The sequence below is a fragment of the Theropithecus gelada genome, chromosome 19 (genome assembly GCF_003255815.1).
Source record: "Theropithecus gelada isolate Dixy chromosome 19, Tgel_1.0, whole genome shotgun sequence".
NCBI classification, from domain to species: Eukaryota; Metazoa; Chordata; class Mammalia; order Primates; family Cercopithecidae; genus Theropithecus; species Theropithecus gelada.
In genome coordinates, this window is record NC_037687.1 from 25,820,981 (window position 1) to 25,840,560 (window position 19,580).

At 54.1% G+C, this 19,580-nt stretch overlaps 2 protein-coding genes across 6 annotated transcripts in view; one reads left to right on the plus strand and one right to left on the minus strand.

Annotated features, from left to right (window-relative positions):
• The window catches only part of NTN5 (netrin 5), a 10,901-nt gene extending 7,825 nt beyond the window's left edge, over positions 1 to 3,076 (minus strand). The window contains exons 1-2 of the mRNA XM_025369009.1: positions 2,933 to 3,076; positions 374 to 1,024 (exon numbers count right to left, since the gene is read on the minus strand). Of these exons, the coding sequence (XP_025224794.1) occupies positions 374 to 1,004 (631 nt within the window). The 5' untranslated portion in view covers positions 1,005 to 1,024; positions 2,933 to 3,076. The remainder of the gene's footprint in view (positions 1 to 373; positions 1,025 to 2,932) is intronic.
• The window catches only part of LOC112613472 (galactoside 2-alpha-L-fucosyltransferase 2-like), a 50,384-nt gene extending 31,461 nt beyond the window's left edge, over positions 1 to 18,923 (plus strand). For 2 of the 5 annotated variants that reach the window (XM_025369012.1, XM_025369011.1), the window contains exons 3-4: positions 3,141 to 3,269; positions 9,076 to 10,357. In XM_025369012.1, coding sequence (XP_025224797.1) covers positions 3,141 to 3,269; positions 9,076 to 10,100 — 1,154 coding nt within the window. In that variant the 3' untranslated portion in view covers positions 10,101 to 10,357. Of the gene's footprint in view, positions 1 to 3,140; positions 3,270 to 9,075; positions 10,837 to 16,946; positions 17,020 to 18,912 lie in introns of those variants that run through there. The other 3 variants (XM_025369013.1, XM_025369014.1, XM_025369010.1) reach the window with 2 other exon arrangements.
• The last annotated feature ends 657 nt before the right edge of the window (positions 18,924 to 19,580 follow it).

Consider the following 19,580-nt stretch of genomic DNA (forward strand, 5'->3'; position numbering starts at 1 on the left):
CACCACCATCACCACCATCACCACCACCATCACCATCACCACCACCGCCACCATCACCATTATCACCACCATTGTCATCACCATCATCATCGCCATTACCACCATCACTACCATCATCATCATCATCACCATTATCACAGGCTGATGCGTGTTGGGGAGAGGCTGAGCCCCTCATGAGCAGACAGGCCCATGTGTGGCTGAGATACAGGACTGGCTGCAGGGAGGAGGTACAGAGAGGACTGAGTCTGAGACTGGGGTGAGAGGCAAGGAGCACCCAGTTCCAGGGAGGGAAGGGAACATCCTGCTTCCGTAGGGACAAAGGACCCAGTGGCAGGCAGGCAAAGGTAGGGAGAGTACAGGGCGCAGGACTCACGTAGGCAAGGGTGGGGGTGCCGGGGCGTAGCAGGCCGCCAGGGCCAGTCTCGATGGGACGGGCGGCAGCTCTCGCACCCCGGGCCAGTGGTATGGTGGCGGCAGTGGCAGCGGGGGGGCCGGGCACGGGCAGCACAGCGGGCAGCATGGCCATGGCACTGGCAGCGGCCTCTCAGCCCAGCCGCCGCCAGCCCGGCCTGGCCCCCGAACTCCACGCGGAGGTGGCTGGCCACCACAGTGGCCTTAGGATCTGGTGTGGAGTGGAAGGTCACCCTTTCAGGGCCCCCGAAGGCCCTAGGCCAGGCGGGTCTGTGCCACAGCAGCCTCCAGGGACCCCCTGAGGCCCAGGCAGCAGACAGGATGAGGGCTGGGGGTCCTGGGGTGCAGAAGCGCAGGCTGACAGATGTCAGGAGGAAGGAGCCACCCAGGGCCAAGGTCAGGCTGCCATTGCAGGTTTCCCCGGGGCCAAGGTGGTTTCCTGGGGACAGGGCACAGGCCTGAGGGCAGGAGGCCGCCACGGCAGCCAGCTGTGTCACTGGCGGGAGGCAGAATTGGGGGCGGCCCTGTGGATCGTAGCATGGGTCCGCAGTGGCCTGGCCCAGGAGGAGCAGGAGGGCAAAGGTCACGGGCATGGTCACAGCAGAGCCAGCACCTGGAGGGAAGAGAGGTGGCTGGGCTGGGGACCTCAGCCGCAGCCTCTACCCCTCCTGGAGGCGTCCTGTGGAATTGGAGCATTCCACCCCCAACCCGTCCAGGCCCAGTCCCCGGCTGCATGGAAGCGAGGAAAATAGTTCCATCTGGGGAGAATTACTGTTTACATAACCCAAAGGGGAAAGAACGCAGACAAAATCGAGAATTTTGCCTGAACTAATCCATAGCTTAACACCCCAGAGTTATCCATCAGTGTCGAGGGGCAGGGGGCCCTGGGGAGCGGTGAGCGGCTAGAGCAGAGGGGCTGGCCAAGGCCAACAGACGTGGAAACCTAGAGAGGAACACGGAGAAAGCAGGGCTGGGCAGGAGAGGGGGCTTAGGGATAGTTGAAGACTCAGCCACAAAGAAACAGAGGCAGAGAGAGGATAGGCAGCCCGGGGGAGGGGCAGAGCACAGAGAAGTTGCTGCAAAGACAGAGGAACAGACAGGAGGCCGAGAGGCCGAGACAGAGGCCAGGCACCCAGAGGCCACAGGGAGCCGGGAGACTGAGGCTTGGACACCCTGGGGGCTGGGATAGGCAGGCAGGTGGGCTCAGAGACACCCAGCCCAGCAGGCCCTGGGGAGGGGAGGGAAGGGGACAGGCTAGGGTTGCCTGGCGGGGGATCAGAAGTGAGAGACCGAGGCCCAGGCTTGCGGGGATCAGAGCCATGGCCTTTCCCACATGGGGCCCTAACCTTGTTTTCCACACCCTGGGCACGGAAGGGGATTATCACCAAACAACCCGGCCTCTCTGCCACCCACCCACCCACCCCCGGTGCCCCACCCTTAACCCTTTCCCACCCCAGTGCAAAGCCCAGAGAGCTGAGCTGAGGAAAGGGATGCTGGGAGCTGGAACCTGGGTGGCTCTGGGGCTTGGGAGTGGGACAATGGGATCCCCATGGGGTCAGGGGAAGCAGACACCTGGGTTCCCTTCAGAACTCAGGGTGTGGGGACCAGAAGTTAGAGTTCTGGGACTTTCTGCTCACCTCAGCCCCCGCCCTCTGTCCTGGGCCTCAGGACCTGGAGACCAGAGTCTCTGCCTTCTCCACCCATCCAGAGTTCCCCAGAGCAGATGGGGGAACAGATGTTGGGGGTGGGGGGTAATGAGGAAGAGAGAGACAGGAAAGCAGGAGCTGGGACAGGGTGGGGTGCCAGATGCCAGGGAGCCCGTGGGGGCAGAAGCCCAGACCGCAGGAATGGCAGGAGCTGGGAAGGACTGGACTCTGAAATGCCCCCACTTTCCCCTTCCAGGGCCAGCAGCCTCTCGTGAGGAGCTCACTGTGGACTGGGGGCCTCAGAGCCTTTCCAGGCCCTTGGCTCTGAATCTGCACCCAGGCATGCCCTTGGGCTGGGCATCTCTAGGGCACCCTGGGGGTAGGGGTAGGCCACACCTGCCCCAGCCTGGCCTCACAGCCCATGTCCCCACTGCTGTTGGCCACATGCAGACACTGCCTCCCCTGGCCCCAGATGACAGGCCTCACCCTCTGCCCTCCCAAGGAGCCTGGCGCCATTTTGCACCCACTAGGGTGACGGCCGCCCGCCTGGCCCTCAGCGGCATCCTGTTAAGGACCAGCCCCCCATGTCCCCTTTCTCTCTTGCTGGATAGTTCAGGGGGTGGCACCCTCTGGCCCTTAGCACCTTGAGGAACCAGGATGTGAGTTCCCTAGTGTTCCTGAGGGATCCAGAAACTAGTCATGGCCCACAGAGAGCCCATACCCCCCTTTAAGAAACAGAGTCCAGCTTTGCTCCCAGCAGATCCATAGGAGGCCTGCCTGGGCGGTGTGGGGTCCATCTGGGACCCAGGCTTCCTTTCCCTGGCTCTTGGCATGCACCCCCTACCCGAGCCCTGAGGCCCCGACATTGGCCAAACCTGCACTCAAGAAGACAGCGTCCCGCAGCCAGTTCCCCGCAGGCTCTTCCTCCAAGCTGTGGCGCGGTGGGCTCTCAGGAGGGAGTGGCGTGGCTGTTCTCAGGCCCCAGGCTAGTGGGGTTTCTGGGCTGGGCGGGGGCTCAGAGCAGAGCCTGCAGAATCTAACACCACCACCCCCCTCCCGCCCCAATCCCCTCACCAACCGCAGCCACGCTATCCCCACAGGGACCCCTGCCAGCCAGGCCACCCGCAACGGTGTGGGACGTGAGCGCCGTTGCCCCTGGCGGTCCAGCAGCAGGACAGCCCCGAGCAGCCTGGCCTAGGAGGCTCACCGCAGGTAGGACGGGAGGCCGCCAGTCGGGGTTCCCGCTCCATCCCACTCTACCCCTGCCCACTGGCTCAGCCCCGCCTTGTGGTGGCCAATCGGGCAGGGGCTGACCTTTGCCAGACAGTCGCTGTTGGGAACTTTGCTCAGCCCCTGCCTCTGGCTGTGTGACCCCAAGCCAGCCCCTCCTCCTCCCCTCTGGAACCTTCAGTCAGCTGTGGATTCACTGAGCCTTAAGGTCAGTCATTTTCAAGCCGTAAAAATCTGTGCTCTTGGAAGGTTCAGACCAGCCCCCGGAATTCAAAAGACCTCAGTCACTTTCTAAGATGGCAGGAAGGCGACAAAGGAGCCAGAACACCTGGGCCCGTGGCAGAGGGAGAAGGCAGGGACCCCCGGGGTGCTCAAAAGCACCTCCCCAGTGCCGGTGTCCCGTGAGGCCTCAGTGCTTTCATCGTGACATTTTCATGCAAATGTTGGTGTCTACTGTATTCCATCTCCCAATGGGTTGACTAGAAAAAGAATGTTTTCAGGCCGGGCGCGGTGGCTCAAGCCTGTAATCCCAGCACTTTGGGAGGCCGAGACAGCAGATCACAAGGTCAGGAGATCAAGACCATCCTGGCTAACACAGTGAAACCCCGTCTCTACTGAAAAATACAAAAAAGTTAGCCGGGCGAGGTGGCGGGCGCCTGTAGTCCCAGCTACTCGGGAGGCTGAGGCAGGAGAATGGTGTAAACCCTGGAGGCGGAGCTTGCAGTGAGCTGAGATCCAGCCACTGCACTCCAGCCCGGGGCGACAGAGCGAGACTCTGTCTCAAAAAAAAAAAAAAAAAAGATAATGTTTTCTGTCACTTCCCGCTGAGAAAAGCAAGGGCCTCATGGGGCTGGGGCACGGCACCTGCTGCCCTGGGTGGCCCCAGTGTTTATCGTGCCGTAGTGTGGGCCCAATCCTGACAGGCTTGGGACCCACTGCCCCAGGCCTGCCCCGGGGGGTGCGAGGGCACAGCCAAGGCAACCCTTGATTCTGGACCCTTAGGTACCACGTTGGAGGGGGCCAGATTCGGCAGGAGCAGGACGGGGACATCGAATTTGAAAGAAGGGAGTCACTCTGAAAGCTGGGCGGGGCATCAGCTGCAGGAGGACTGAGTGGGGCGGAGACACCCCCGTATCAGGGGGGGCATGTCAGAGCTAGGGGTCCAGGCTGTGCGAGTCAGAGTGGAACTTCGGGATTCAGGTGTGGGTCCCTCCACTGACCCTGCCTGAGCTCTCCCTGTATGGGACTTCGCTGCGGGTGTGCGCTGGGAACACAGACCCGGGCAGCGTCAGGCTCAGCGTCTGGAGAGGGAGGGGGAGACCCCAGCAGCGCAGGTCCTTCCCTGCTCTAGATTGTTGGAAAGTGCCAAGTGCCTTGGAGCAAAGCAAGTGGGAAAGTGGCCACGGGGGCCCGGGGGTTGCAGATGTAAGTGGGGTGACATGGAGGGCGTTTCTGCTGAGGCCACGGCCAGCACAGAACCCAGCTTTGCTGCCACAGAAAACTGAGGAAGAAGGTTCAGGTCTTGCTACGTCGTCCTCCCCACCTGGGCGAAGTCTCTTAAGCTCCGGCTCCTGGAGGGACGCTTTTGTTCCTTGCAGCCTGAGCTGCCTGAGTTGATCTGTGCCCCTGTGGGTGCCTGGGGACAGGCGGGGAAGAAGAGACAGAGCTGCCAGAGCCAAGCAAATAGTGCCCCAAGCTGGGAAGGAGACTGGTTTATTTTGTCGGGGAGAGTTCTTTAAGGGCTGGAGACCTTCACCCTCAGCTTCCACAGAAGGCTGGGCCTGCCCAAGGCACAGCTCTGAGGTGGGTTCAACCCAGAGAGACCCCCAGTGCTGGGCTCGCACAGACCTCCAACCCCTGCCTCGGTGACCCAGACATAACAGAGGCCCCACGAGGCGGGGCAGGTCACACCGCAGGAGTTACTGGGCAGAGTGTGGCTGGGTAGGGCCTGCCCTCCCTGGACGTGTTCAAAAAGGCCAGGATGGTAACCCCAGCCACACTGCCTGGGTTCAAATCCACCTCTGTCCTAGCTGTGTGACCGAGAACAAGCTCCTTAACCTCTCTGTGCCTTAGTTTCCTCATCTGTTAAATGATGATGAAAGAATGGACCTTCCTCATGGTGGGCAGAGGGAGTCGTGTGGACTAAATGAGCTGACATGCCCACAGGTTCTTATCTGAGCTCTCTGGGACAGTCATGTTCCAGAACCTTCTGCATTCTGGCCCCATTGTCAGACGCGTAGTCTGTATGTGACGTGGCACTCATGGCAGGTCTGGGCTGCATCACATTGTCAAACATGTTTTAGGCAGCAAAGCATATGGGTGTTCACAGTAAGAGAAGTAAAGTCTGTAAATAGCCACATGACCCTCCTCCAAGCCAGGGTTGTCCCAGATGAGTTCAGGACAGGTTGGCGTTTGCCCCTCCCCCTGAGGAAAATGGCTGACAAGGAATCGTGGGCCAGGACAGCGAGCCCCCAGATGGGCCTGGCCTGCCAGCACCCTTGCAGCCTCGGCCTTGGCTGGTGCTTTTCTGTGGCTTTCTGGTTGTCTAGGCTGAGAACAGCCACAAGAGGGAGCACCTGAGACTCCAGGAAAAGCCAGGGCAACCGCGGTACCCACTGCTTGATCTGCAGGGCCCGAGGCAAAATGCAGACACAGCATCCCTTGTTTAGAATTTATGAAGGACTTTAAGATGGCGACGCCAGATCATTAAAGCAAGTGTAGGGCCTGTCTCAACGCAACTGCACGAATCACACAACATGAAGATGGACCCCGCGGGGGGACACCCTTGTCTTGAGCTGGTTTCCCTTGGCCAGTAGCCCAGGCTCCGTCCCTGCCCTGCACCCCCCTGACCCCAGCCCTAGCCTTGGGACCTGCCCGGGGGCTCCAGCTGGGTTCAGAGCTCAGCTCCTTCTCCATGGGGCAGGACCCTGAGTTGAATGGGTGGCAAGATCATGTTTGGGACACAGTTTTTACCAGCTCAGTGAAAAAGGGCTCAGGCAGATTTAATTCACTTTTTGGAAACTAAAGCAGCGCCAGAGGCATTTATCTTAGGCCTTAGGCCAGCTGGCCTTGTTGGGGACCCGCACAAGACTTTCAAGGAGGGCCCAGAGTGTTCAGGCTTCTCAAAAGGGTCAGAGGAACTAATAGAGGAGGATGAGAGCTGAGGAGGGTGAGAGCTGAGGAGGCCTGCAGGACCCCGATGTTTAAGGGGACAGGTGGAGGGAGAGATGGGGAGCCGGGAGGGGTGAGGCAGAAGCCAGAAGTTTTGGGGGTGAGCCCATGCCAACCAGGGCTTCAGCAGAAATGGGCTGGGAGGGGGTGAGGGGATGACTGCTGAGTTGTAGCCATTGGAGTGGCCACAGGGAAACCATAGGACATTGGTCAGAGGTGTGGACAAGGGGAAAAGAGAAAGCCGATCAGGACATGGTAGAGGCTGGGAGCGGAGGACCTTCTGGGAGCCCTGGGGAGAGCTGGAGGAGACTCGGGAAGAGCAGCCCCCGGAGAAGGGACTATCCATCCCATTGCGAGGACCGGGACTGCGGGCCCCATGGTGAGATGGCCCTGCACACCCACCACAACCAAACACGATGGTGAGCGAGGCCAGGAAATGGGGCCTTCCCGTGCTGCTGGTGGAAACAGAAACTGGGGCAGCCACCTGGCAGCTCCCGAAACGATTCAATGTAGAGTTCACCCTGTGACCCAGCACGCAGGTTCATGGCGGCACTATTCACAACAGCCGAAAACTGGAAACAATCCAGTGCCTGTCACCTGATGAGTGAATAAATTGTGGTCTACCCCAACAATGGGACTTGCAGCTTTGAAAGGAGTGAGGCAGTTATCTGGGCGTGGTGGCTGTACCTGTAGTCCCAGCTACTCGGGAGGCCGACACAGGAGAATCACTTGAATGCAGGAGGTGGAAGTTGTAGTGAGCCGAGATCACGCTTCTGCACTCCAGCCTGAGCAACAGAGTGAGACACTGTCTCAAGAAAAAAAAAAAAAGAAAAAGAAAAAAGAAAAAGAAAAGATGTGAGGCTGTGACACGTGCTACAGCGTGGATGGACCTTGAAAACACGGTGCCAAGTGAGGAAGCCAGACTCAGAAAGCCATGGAGTGTGTGATTACAGTCACATGAAAAATAGAGAATGGGCAAATTCATAGAGACAGGAGATTAGTTGGTGGGGGGACAAGGGGCAGGGAAGATTGTGGGGAGATGGCTAAAGGGTGTTGGGTTTTTTTTGTGGGGGATTATGCAAATATTCAAAAATTGTGCTGGTTGCATAGCTCTGTAAATATACTAAAAGCCATTAAATTGCACACTTTAAGTGGATGAATGGTATGGTATATGAATTATACTTTAAGTGGGTGAATGGTATGGTATATGAATTATATCTCAAAGTGGTTGCCCAAAAAAGAGCTGGTCGGGTGTGGTGGCTCACGCCTGTAATCTCAGCACTTTGGGAGGCTGAGGTGGGTGGATCACCTGAGGTCAAGTGTTCAAGACCAGCCTGGCCAACACGGTGAAACTTTGTCTCTACTAAAAGTACAAAAATTAGCTGGGCATGGTGGTGGGTGCCTGTAGTCCCAGCTACTTGGGAGGCTGATGCAGGAGAATCACTTGAACCCAGTGTGCAGTGTGAGCCACTGCACCTGCCTGGCCACTGCAGGCATTGGTTTTCCAACATGTACAGGGCATTTCCTGCGTGCAAGGCACTGCTTTACAAAATCATCACATTTAATCTTCATGCAACCCCATGAGGTAGTTCTGTGAGGTAGAATCATAGAAATGGCCGTGAGTAGTCTGGGCACGATGGCTCATGCCTGTAATCCCACCACTTTGGGAGGCCGAGGTGGATGGATCACAAGGTCAAGAGTTCGAGACCAGCCTGGCCACCATGGTGAAACCCTGTCACTACTAAAAATACAAAAATTAGCCAGGCGTGGCGGTGCATAAATATAATCCCAGCTACTCAGGAGGCTGAGGCAGGAGAATGGCTTGAACCCGGGAGTTGGAGGTTGCAGTGAGCCGAGTTCACGCCACTGCACTTCAGCCTGGGTGACAGAGCAAGACTCCATCGCCAGAAAAAAAAAAAAAAAAAAAAAAAAAGCAGTAAAAGTAAAAGAAATGGCCATAAGTGTAAGTAAAATCAGGTTGAATATTGACACTTTCCAGTGGTTCCGTATACTCATACGCATTTAACAGGTGAGGAAACAGACTCAGAGAGACTCAGTAACTTCTTCTTGTTTTTGAGACAGGGTCTTGCTCTGTTGCCTAGGCTGGAGTGCAGGGGCACAATCACAGTTGACTGCAGCCTCAACGTCCTGGGCTCGAGCAATCCTCCCCCCTCAGCCTCCCAAGTAGCTGGGACCACAGGTGCGTGCCATCACGCTTGATTAATTTAAAACATTTTTTTTTTTTTTTTTTTTTGTTTTTGGTAAAGATAGGTTCTTACTTTTTTTTGCCCAAGTTGGTCTTGAACTCGGGCTCAAGTGATCCTCCCATCTCAGCCTCCCGAAGTGCCAGGATTACAGGAACAAGCCACTGTGCTCAGCGAGGTGCAGTAACTTGGCTGAAGTTGTAAGGTGCTGGTAAGCCTGGGAATTCCAGCTGGAACCCAGTCTCGGGTGGGAAGACTCCAGGGTCTGTGCTCTGAGGCCTCCCATGCCCTGTGGCACTCAGGACAGAGGCCTGGATGGATTGAGTGAATGAATGACTTTGGCAGGGGGTGGATGAAGAGACTGCTGTCCCCCCAGCCCTCCCTCCTGACCACATCCTCTCTCCTCCCCGCAGCCATCAAGGGATTCTGGGCCACCTGCCCTTCCTTCTCCACCTTCTACTTCCTCTTTGCCATTTTTGTGGTGTCCACCATCTTTCACTGCCACCAGCGCCTGGCTGTGGTGCCCGCGCCCTGGGCATACTCAGCCCATGTGGTCCTGGCACCGAGACACCTCCCCCGAGAGGAGCTGTTCACTATCAACTCCAAGGGCCGCCTGGGGAACCAGATGGGTGAGTACGCCACGCTATATGCCCTGGCCAAGATGAACGGGCGGCCTGCCTTCATCCCCGCCCAGATGCACAGCACCCTGGCCCCCATCTTCAGAATCACCCTGCCAGTGCTGCACAGCACCACGGCCAGCAGGATCCCCTGGCAGAACTACCACCTGAACGACTGGATGGAGGAGAAGTACCGCCACATCCCTGGGCGCTATGTCCGCCTCACGGGCTACCCCTGCTCCTGGACCTTCTACCACCACCTCCGCCACGAGATCCTCCAGGAGTTCACCCTGCACGACCACGTGCGCGAGGAGGCCCAGAAGTTCCTGCGGGGCCTGCAGGCCAAGTGGGCAGGGCAGGCGACCTTCGTGGGGGTCCATGTGCGCCGGGGGGACTATGTCCATGTCATGCCGCGTGTATGGAAGGGGGTGCTGGCCGACCGGGGCTACCTGCAGCGGGCCCTGGACTGGTTCCGGGCCCGCTGCCGCCTCCCGGTCTTTGTGGTCACCAGCGATGACATGGCCTGGTGCCGGGACAGCATCAACAGCTCCCTTGGGGACGTGGTGTTCGCTGGCAATGGCCTCCAGGGCTCACCTGCCAAGGACTTCGCGCTGCTCACACAGTGCAACCACACCATCATCACTGTGGGCACCTTCGGGGTCTGGGCCGCCTACCTCGCAGGTGGGGACACCGTCTACCTGGCCAACTTCACCCTGCCCAACTCCCCCTTCAACATGGTCTTTAGGCCGCAAGCGGTCTTCCTGCCAGAGTGGGTGGGCCTTGCGGCTGACCTTGGACAGGCTGGACAGAATGGCCTCTAGCTAGCCCTGCATGTGCCTGGCCCTCATCCTCTGACCCAAGGGGCAGTGAGTGGGGCGTGCGGGGCATGGACTCACGGTCCCTCACGCAGTTTGGATCCAGGCTTATCTACTTCATAGCTGAGTGAGTTTGGACAATTGACTCAACCTCTGTGCCTTAGTATGTCAACCACAAAATGCACAAACCTCAGAACTAAACACCGGGAGCAGCTGGTGGGAGCTAAGCAAATTCGCTTAGAGCCAGTGCCTTGTGACCGCGTGCGAGGCGTTGGCTGCTGACATGTATGCAGCACGCCGAACATTGGCATCGCTTTACAATGGAAATGCAGTTTTGCCCTCTCCTTCCTGGCAGCACTGGTAGCACAGAGCCCAGATATTTTGCACTCACGTCCCGGGACGAAGCCATCCCTGCCCTAAAGGACAGGGGAACTCGATTTTCTGGGCAACTAGGAATTTTGGCTTTAGAGTTAGTGGGCCTTATCATGAAGGAATGTGGGGGAAGGGCTGGGCGTGGTGGCTCACGCCTGTAATCCCAGCACTTTGGGAGGCTGAGACTGGTGGATCACTTGAGGTCAGGAGTTCGAGACCAGCCTGGCCAACATGGTGAAACACCGTCTCTACTAAAAATACAAAAATTAGCCAGGCGTGGTGACACATGCCTGTAACCCCAGCTACTCGGGAGGCTGAGGCAGGAGAATTGCTTGAACCTGGGAGGCGGAGGTTGCAGTGAGCTGAGATCGTGCCATGGCACTCCAGCCTGGGCAACAAGAGAGAAACTCTATCTCAAAAAAGAAAAAGAAAAAGAAAACCCCCAAAACTGGTGATGAGCAGCTTCCCAATAAGATCTTGGGAGTTGGGTGAATGGGTACAAGCATGTGCACTAAGAGGCAAAATAGCAGTGTAACTGATACATGATCTCCTGGGGACATTCAGTGGGTAAGGGAAGAGCACCTCAAGTGACACAGTGAGACTCTGTCTCAAAGGAAAAAAAAAAAAAAAAGCAGGAGGAGGGCTGAGTGCGATGGCTGTTTCGCCCAGGCTGGAGTGCAGGGCGCCATCTCAGTTCACTGCAACCTCCGCCTCCTGGGTTCAAGCAATCCTCCCACCTCAGCCTCCCACGTGGGATCATCGGCACCTGCCGCCACATCTAGCTAATTTTTGTATTTTTAGTAGAGATGGGGTTTTGCCATTTTGGCCAGGCTGGTCTGACCTCAAGTGATCCTTCCACCTCTGCCTCCCAAACTTCTGGGATTACAGGTGTGAGCCACTGTGCCCAGCCAACAGCTTTCACATTACAAAAGCCCAAGCAGAAGCTGGCAAGCTGCCAACAAGAAGTTGCACTAATTCATCAATAAATATTTACTGAGTTTCTTCTCGCATTTGCAAATTCCAAAGCAGAGGTTGGACAGACACCTAAAAGCCTGTTCTGTCCCTCACCCGAAGGGGACAAAAGGAAGCCGAGCAGGACAGGAGCCACTTAAGTCCCCTAAAGAAGGGGATTGCATACCCCGGCACCTCAGATAGCATCCAGTGCACAGCATGTGTTTCTTTTGGGTTGATTTGTGACAAGTCCCTGGTCAAGTTTCCTTGTTTTATTTTTTTGAGACGGAGACTGTCACCCAGGCTAGAGAGCAGTGACACGATCTCAGCCACTGCAACTTCTGCCTCTCGGGTTCAAGTGATTCTTCTGCCTCAGGCTCCTGAGTAGCTGGGATTACAGGCACCCACCACCACTCCCTACTAATTTTTGTATTTTTAGTAGAGACGGGGGGGGGGGGTCTCACCATTTTGGCCAGGCTAGTCTCGAACTCCTGACCTTAGGTTATCCGCCCGCCTCAGCCTCCCAAAGTGTTGGGATTACAGGCGTGAGTCACTGCACCCAGCCTCCCTTGGCCAAGTTCATATATTAAAGTCCTAGCCCCAAGCAGGACTTCACTCCGTCACCCAGGCTGGAGTGCAGTGGCATGATCTCGGTTCACTGCAACCTCCGCCTCCCGGGTTCAAGTGATTCTCCTGCCTCAGCCTCCTGAGTAGCTGAGATAACAGGAGCACACCACCATGCCTGGCTAATTTTTTGTATGTTTAGTAGAGACAGGGTTTCACCATATTATCCAGGCTGGTCTGGAACTCCTGACCTCAAGAGATCCGCCCACCTCGGCCTCCCAAAGTGCGGGGATTACAGGCGTGAGCCACCACGCCTGGCCCTAGTCAGTCTTAAGGTCTGTGTTGATGTTAAACATTGGTCAGCTGTGCCTGAATTACAATGGCAGGAGGGTATAATGAGGCATGTCCAGCCACCCAGTCCCATCCTGGGCTGAACTAGTGTTTCAGGTTTACTTTAGAATGCCCTTGGTCTAGAGGGAGGGTCCATTCAGTTACTTGGGGGACAGAGAATTTTATTTGTGGTTGACAGTAATATAATTGCAGGTGTAATTGGTTAAGTCCAGGTTATACTGGAGTAGGGTGTGTTGTGTCCCTAATCCTTTATGATGGGTAACCACACAGATATGCAAGAAAGGAAAGCCATATGATGACGAAGGCAGAGATTAACTCTGGGTCTCCAGAACTAAGGGAGAATGGGCTGGGTGCGATGACTCACGCCTGTAATCCCAGCACTGGGAGGCCGAGGCGGGTGGGTCACCTGAGGTAAGAAGTTTGAGGCCAGCCCGCCCAACACGGCAAAACCCCATCTCTACTAAAAACACAAAAATTGGCCGGGTGGGGTGGCTCACGCCTGTAATCCCAGTATTCTGGGAGGCCGAGGTGGGCGGATCATGAGGTCAGGAGATCAAGACCATCCTGGCTAACAGGGTGAAACCCCATCTCTACTGAAAACACAGAAAATTAGCCAAGCATGGTGGCAGGCGCCTGTAGTCCCAGCTACTCGGGAGGCTGAGGCAGAAGAATGGCGTAAACTTGGGAGGTGGGGCTTGCAGTGAGCTGAGATTGCGCCACTGCACTCCAGCCTGGGCAACAGAGCAAGACTCCGTCTCAAAAAAAAAAAAAAAATCACAAAAATTAGCTGGGCATGATGGTGTATGCCTGTAATCGCAGCTGCTTGGGAGGCTGAGGTGGGAGAATTGCTTGAACAGGAGGCAGAGGCTGCACTGAGCCAAGATCACTCCAACCTGGGAGACAGAGCGAGACCCTGTCTCAAATAAAAAAAAAAACACTAAAGGAGCATGATTTGATTTGAGGGACCCAGTTGTGTGTTACCTTATTAGAGCAACCCAGGAAACATACAGCATCTAATGCATATTAATTGAATGGATTGCACAAACACGGAGCAAAAAGAGAACCCCATGGCTCAGCAGGGAAGCAGCTTAGAGACTAAAGGTTTCAGTGTCCTTGGCACAGGGCCAGTGGTCCTGGAGATTATTTCATGGACGTTGTCCCAGTAAGTAAAATTCTGGAAATACTTTGATTCATTCAACAATATGGTCATGGGTCACTTAACAATAGGGATGTGTTCTGAGAAATGTGTTATTAGGCAATTTCATGTTGTATGAACATCATAGAGTATATTTACACAAACCTAGATGGTATATGTGTGTGTATATATATATGGTATATATTTTTATATGGAAAACCAAATCTCCCAGCACCATTACTGAATATCAGTCATCTCCCGTACTTCATCTGCAATGCCGATACCAAGTGCCAGAGATGAGGTTTCTATATATACGCTATTATAATATTTATGTGTTTATTTTTGAGACAGTCTCACTGTGTCACCCAGGTTGGAGTGCAATGGTACAAACACAACTCACTGCAACCTCTGCCTTCCGGACTCAAGTGATCCTCCCGCCTCAGCCTCCCAAGTAGCTGGGACCACAGGCACTCACCACCACACTTGGCTAATTTTTGTATTTTTTTGTGGAGATGGGGGTCTCACTATGTTGCCCCCGCTGGTCTTGAACTCCTGGGTTTAAGGGATGCTCTTGCCTCAGCCTCCCAAAGTGCTGGGTTACAGGCGTGAGTCACTGCACCCAGCCTATTTATTTATTTTTTAGACAGAGTCTTGCTCTGTCACCCAAGCTGGAGTGCAATGGCTCGATCTCAGCTCACTGGAACCTCTGCCTCCTGGCCTCAAGAGATTCTTGTGCCTCAGCCATCTGAGTAGCTGGGATTTACAGGCGTGCTCCACATGCCTGGCTAATTTTTGTGTTTTTAATAGAGATGGGGTTCGCCATGTTTCCCAGGCTAGCCTCAAATTCCTGACCTCGAGGGATCCGCCCTCCTCGGCCTCCCAAAGCGCTGGGATGACAGGCGTGAGCCATCAGGCCCAGCCAAATTTTAAAGGAAACAGGATATCGATTTATATCTCAAGGCAGAAAGAAAGAATGTAAGTTCTTTTTTTGTTTTTGAGATTGGTTCTCCCTCTGTTGCCCAGTCTGATCTCAAACACCTAACCTCAAGAGATCCTCCCACCTCCAGCCCTCAAAGTGTTGCGATTATAGGCGTGCTGGCCTACTTTCTGGTTTTCTTTTCTGTTTTTGAGACGGAGTTTAGCTCTTGTCACCCAGCCTGCAGTGCAATGGCGTGATCTCGGCTCACCACAACCTCCATCTCCCAGGTTCAAGTGATTCTCCTGCCTCAGCCTCCTGAGTAGCTAAGATTACAGTCGCCCGCCACCACGCCTGGCTGATTTTGCATTTTTAGTAGAGATGGGGCTGTGGAGGGGGAGCAGGGGGTGTTTCTCTGTGTTAATCAGGCTGGTCTGGAACTCCAGACCTCAGGTGATCCGCCCGCCTCTGTGGGGGGAAACCCCACCCTCTCCCAAAGTGCTGAAGATTACAGGCGTGAGCCACCGTGCCCGGCCCTACTTTCTGATTTTTAACTGGATTACTGAGTCCATTTACAGAAAAAGCCGAGAAAGCACGTGGAGTTTCCAGGACTGGCCTAAGCCTCACCTATATAAAAAGCAGGCACAGCTGGAAGGTGGAGCTCCTGGATCCCGGAAATCAAGGATCCCATTCCTAGGCTGAATCCCTGAGCCCTTAGACCAGTGGCAAAGCCCAAGAGGGAAATGCCCCAGGGACAGGCTGTCAAAAGCTCCCACACTCAGCCTGGGCTGCAAGGCACACTTTACTGTCAGTTCTGCTTGGCTCAGTCAGAAATCTGAGTCTTATCTTATCTAAATGCATGAAGAAATGAGGAGGATAGAATTTGCCCCCAGTGGTAGTAACGATTAATTCCAACCTTGTCAATTATCTTCAAAATTTTAGCTATTGCCAGTAACTACTTAGTTATCCCATGACAAAAAGTCAGGCCGGGCGCGGTGGCTCAAGCCTGTAATCCCAGCACTTTGGGAGGCCGAGACGGGCGGGTCAGGAGATCGAGACCATCCTGGCTAACAAGGTGAAACCCCATCTCTACTAAAAATACAAAAAATTAGCCGGGCGTGGTGGCAGGCGCCTGTAGTCCCAGCTACTCGGGAGGCTGAGGCAGGAGAATGGCGTGAACCCGGGAGCTGGAGCTTGCAGTGAGCTGAGATCGTGTCACTGCACTCCAGCCTGGGCCACAGAGCCAGACTCGGTCTCAAAAAAAAAAAAAAAAAAAAAAGACAAAAAGTCAGGTGTTTTCTTTCTTTAGAAAGTAACCCTTGTGGGCCCGGCAAGGTGCGGTCTGTAATCCCAGCACTTTGGGAGGCCGAGGCAGGTGGATCACCTGAAGTCGGGAGTTCGAGACCAGCCTGACCAACATGGAGAAACCCTGTCTCTACTAAAAATACAAAATTAGCCAGGCATGGTGGCACATGCCTGTAATCCTAACTACTCGGTGGGCTGAGGTAGGAGAATCGCTTGAACCCAGGAGGCGGAGGTTGTGGTGAGCCGAGATCGCGCCATTGCACTCCAGCCTGGGCAATAAGAGCAAGACTCCCTCTCAAAAAAAAAGAGAAGAAAGTAACTCTTGGACCTTCAAAAGCCAAAGAGATCAGGGAGTTTAGTGCAAAAGAGAGCAGAGGATTAGACCCCACCCTCGACTCTTGGGGCTCCATGAGGAAGACAAAAGACCCCAAAAAGGAGGTCTGTGGTGCTTTGGCTGGGCTCAGGGGATCTCAGAATCACTAAAAGTCTCTTTTAAGTCTCTTCATGTGCTATTGAAGGAGACAAAAGGAAGAAAGAGTAGAGGTAGATGGGGAAACAAGTCTTTTTTTTCTTTTTTTGAGATAAGGTCTTGCTCTGTCGCTCAGGCTGGAGTGCAGTGGCACCATCGTGACTCACTGCAGCCTCTATCTCCTGGGCTCAAGTGATCTTCCCACCTTGGCCTCCAAAGTAGCTGGGACCACAGGCATACACAACCACGCCTGGCTATTTTCCAAATTTTTAGAAGGCTTGGTGGGGTGGCTCACACCTGTAATCCCAGCACTTTGGGAGGCCAGGACAGGAGGATCACGTGAGGTCAGGAGTTCGAGACCAGCCTGACCAACTTGGTGAAACTCCATCTCTACTAAAAATGCAAAAATTAGCCAGGCGTGGTGGCACATGCCTGTAATCCCAGCTACTTGGGAGGCCGAAGCAGGAGAATCGCTAGAACCTGGGTAGCAGAGGTTGCGGTGAGCCAAGATCGTGCCATTGTATTCCAGCCTGGGCAATAAGAGTGAAACTCGGCCGGGCGCGGTGGCTCAAGCCTGTAATCCCAGCACTTTGGGAGGCCGAGACGGGCGGATCACGAGGTCAGGAGATCGAGACCATCCTGGCGAACACGGTGAAACCCCGTCTCTACTAAAAAATACAAAAAAAAACTAGCCGGGCGAGATGGCGGGCGCCTGTGGTCCCAGCTACTCGGGAGGCTGAGGCAGGAGAATGGCGTAAGCCCGGGAGGCGGAGCTTGCAGTGAGCCGAGATCGCGCCACTGCACTCCAGCCTGGGCGACAGAGCCAGACTCCATCTCAAAAAAAAAAAAAAAAAAAAAAAGAGTGAAACTCTGTCTTGGAATAAAAATAAATAAATAAATAAATAAAAAATAAAATTTTGGCAGAGATGGCTCTTGCTATGTTGTTCAGGGTGCTCTTGAACTCCTGGTCTCAAGCAATCCTTCAGCCCCAGCCTCCCAAAGCGCTGGGATTACAGGCATGAGCCACCGTGCCCAGCCCACCAATTTATTTTATAAGCAAACTGGTTCACATACGTTTTTTCCCATTAATTCAATTTTGGAAAGGGAAAAAGACAAAGACTTTTACCACCTTTACTGGACTGGGTCACACAGGCAGAGATCCAAGGTGCTGACTTTTGGTAAGAAATCTTACCTTTTTCTGCTGGCTATCATTTGTCCCAGAAAACCATCTGTAGACTCCGAAACAGAGCGATTTGATTTGCATCCTGCTCACTGTGCCAGAACTGTAGGGAAGTTAAAATGTTTCCCCTGGAGGTTAAAACATTTGCGTCTATATAAATCAAACTAATAATAGCCAGGTAGCAGGAGAAAGGAGTACACATTTTATTATGTGCACATGGGACTCACAGAAAATACGCAAACCCAGAGAAAGGGCCAGATGGCTGAAGCTAGTTTTTGAGATGGAGTTTCGCTCTTGTTGCCCAGGCTGGCGTGCAATGGCACGATCTCGGCTCACTGCAACCTCTGCCTCCCGGGTTCAAGCGATTCTCCCGCCTCAGCCTCCTGAATAGCTGAGATTACAGGCATGCGCCACCATGCCTGGCTAATTTTGTATTTTTTAGTAGAGACGGGATTTCTCCATGTTGGTCAGGCTGGTTTCGAACTCCTGACCTCAAGTGATCTGCCCGCCTCAACTTCCCAAAGTGCTGGAATTACAGGTATGAACCACTGCGCCTGGCTGAGCCACCATGCCTGGCGAAGTTTTTATATCACTTTGAGGTTAAGGAAGAATCAAGGCTTGGAGACTGGCGAGACAGGTTATGCAAGAGAGAAAAAAGGCCTGGCTAAGGAGGGCAGTCTTTTAATGCAGATGAAACCCTCATGGGTAGGGGCTCTCAGAAAGAATAAATTTAAGTTTCTTTTCTTTTCTTTTCTTTTTTTTTTTTGGAGATGGAGTTTCCCTCTTGTTGCCCAAGCTGAAGTACAGTGGCATGATTTCAGCTCACTACAGCCACCCCTCCTGAGTTCAAGCAATTCTCCTGCCTCACCCTCCCAAGTAGCTGGGATTACAGGTGCACGCCACCAAGCCTGGTTAATTTTTTGTATTTTTAGTAGAGACAGAGTTTCACCATGTTAGCCAGGCTGGTCTCGAACTCCTGACCTCAGATGATCCTCCCGCCTCGGCCTCCCAAAGTGCTGGGATTACAGGCATGAACCACTGCGTCAGGCCTTTTTAAAAATTGTTTTGAGACAGAGTCTTGCTCTATCACCCAGGCTGGAGTACAGTGGTGTGATCTCAGCTCACTGCAACTTCTGCCTCTTGGGCTCAAGTGATTCTCATTCCTCGGCCTCCTGAATAGATGGGATTACAGATGTGCACCACTACGCCCGGCTAATTTTTGCATTTTTTGTAGAGATGGGGTTTCACCATGTTGCTCAGGCTGCTCTCAAACTCCAGTCCTCAAATAATTCACTGCCTTGGCCTCCCAAAGTGCTGGGATTATAGGTGTGAGCCACCTCACCCTGCCCATCCAGAAACAGTAAGTTTCTTTTTCTTTTTCTTTTCTTTCCTTTTTTTTTTTTTTTTTGAGATGAGTCTTGCTGTGTTGCCCAGGCTAGAGTGCAGTGGCGCGATCTCGGCTCACTGCAAACTCCACCTCCTGGGTTCACGCCTTTCTCCTGCCTCAGCCTCCCGAGTAGCTGGGACTACAGGTGCCCGCCACCACGCCTGGCCGATTTTTTGTATTTTTAGTAGAGACAGGATTTCACCACGTTAGCCAGGATGGTCTCGATCTCCTGACCTCATGATCCGCCCACCTCTGCCTCTCAGAGTGCTGGGATTACAGGCGTGAGCCACTGTGCCCAGCACCAGAAAAAGTAAGTTTCTATCAGAGCCCCAAAGGTGTCAGACTCTCAGTCTGTCTCTGTCTTTCAAGCCAGTCCTTCCTACATCCAGACAAGTGTGGATGCACCACAGAAAGCCTGGCTGTTTATTTCACCAATGCAGAATTGCTCCATGATGCAGATCTCGCCACAAGATCTTATTCAGCTATTCTGTTGCTTGCAGCTCCTCTGAATAGCTCTCTTGAAATATATCAAAGAGGCAGGATGCAGTGACTCTTGCCTGTAATCCTAGCACTATTGAGAGGCCAACGTGGGTGGATCATGAGGTCAAGGGATCGAGATCATCCTGGCCAACATGGTGAAACCCCGTCTTTACTAAAAATACAAAAATTAGTTGGGTGTGGTGGCACATGCCTGTAATCCCAGCTACTCGGGAAGCTGAGGCAGGAGAATCACTTGAATCCGGGAGGTGAAGGTTGCGGTGAGCCAATATCGCACCACTGCACTCCAGCCTGCTGAAAGAGCGAGACTCCATCTCACAAAAAAAAAAAAAAAAAAAAAAAAGAAGGCCGGGCACGG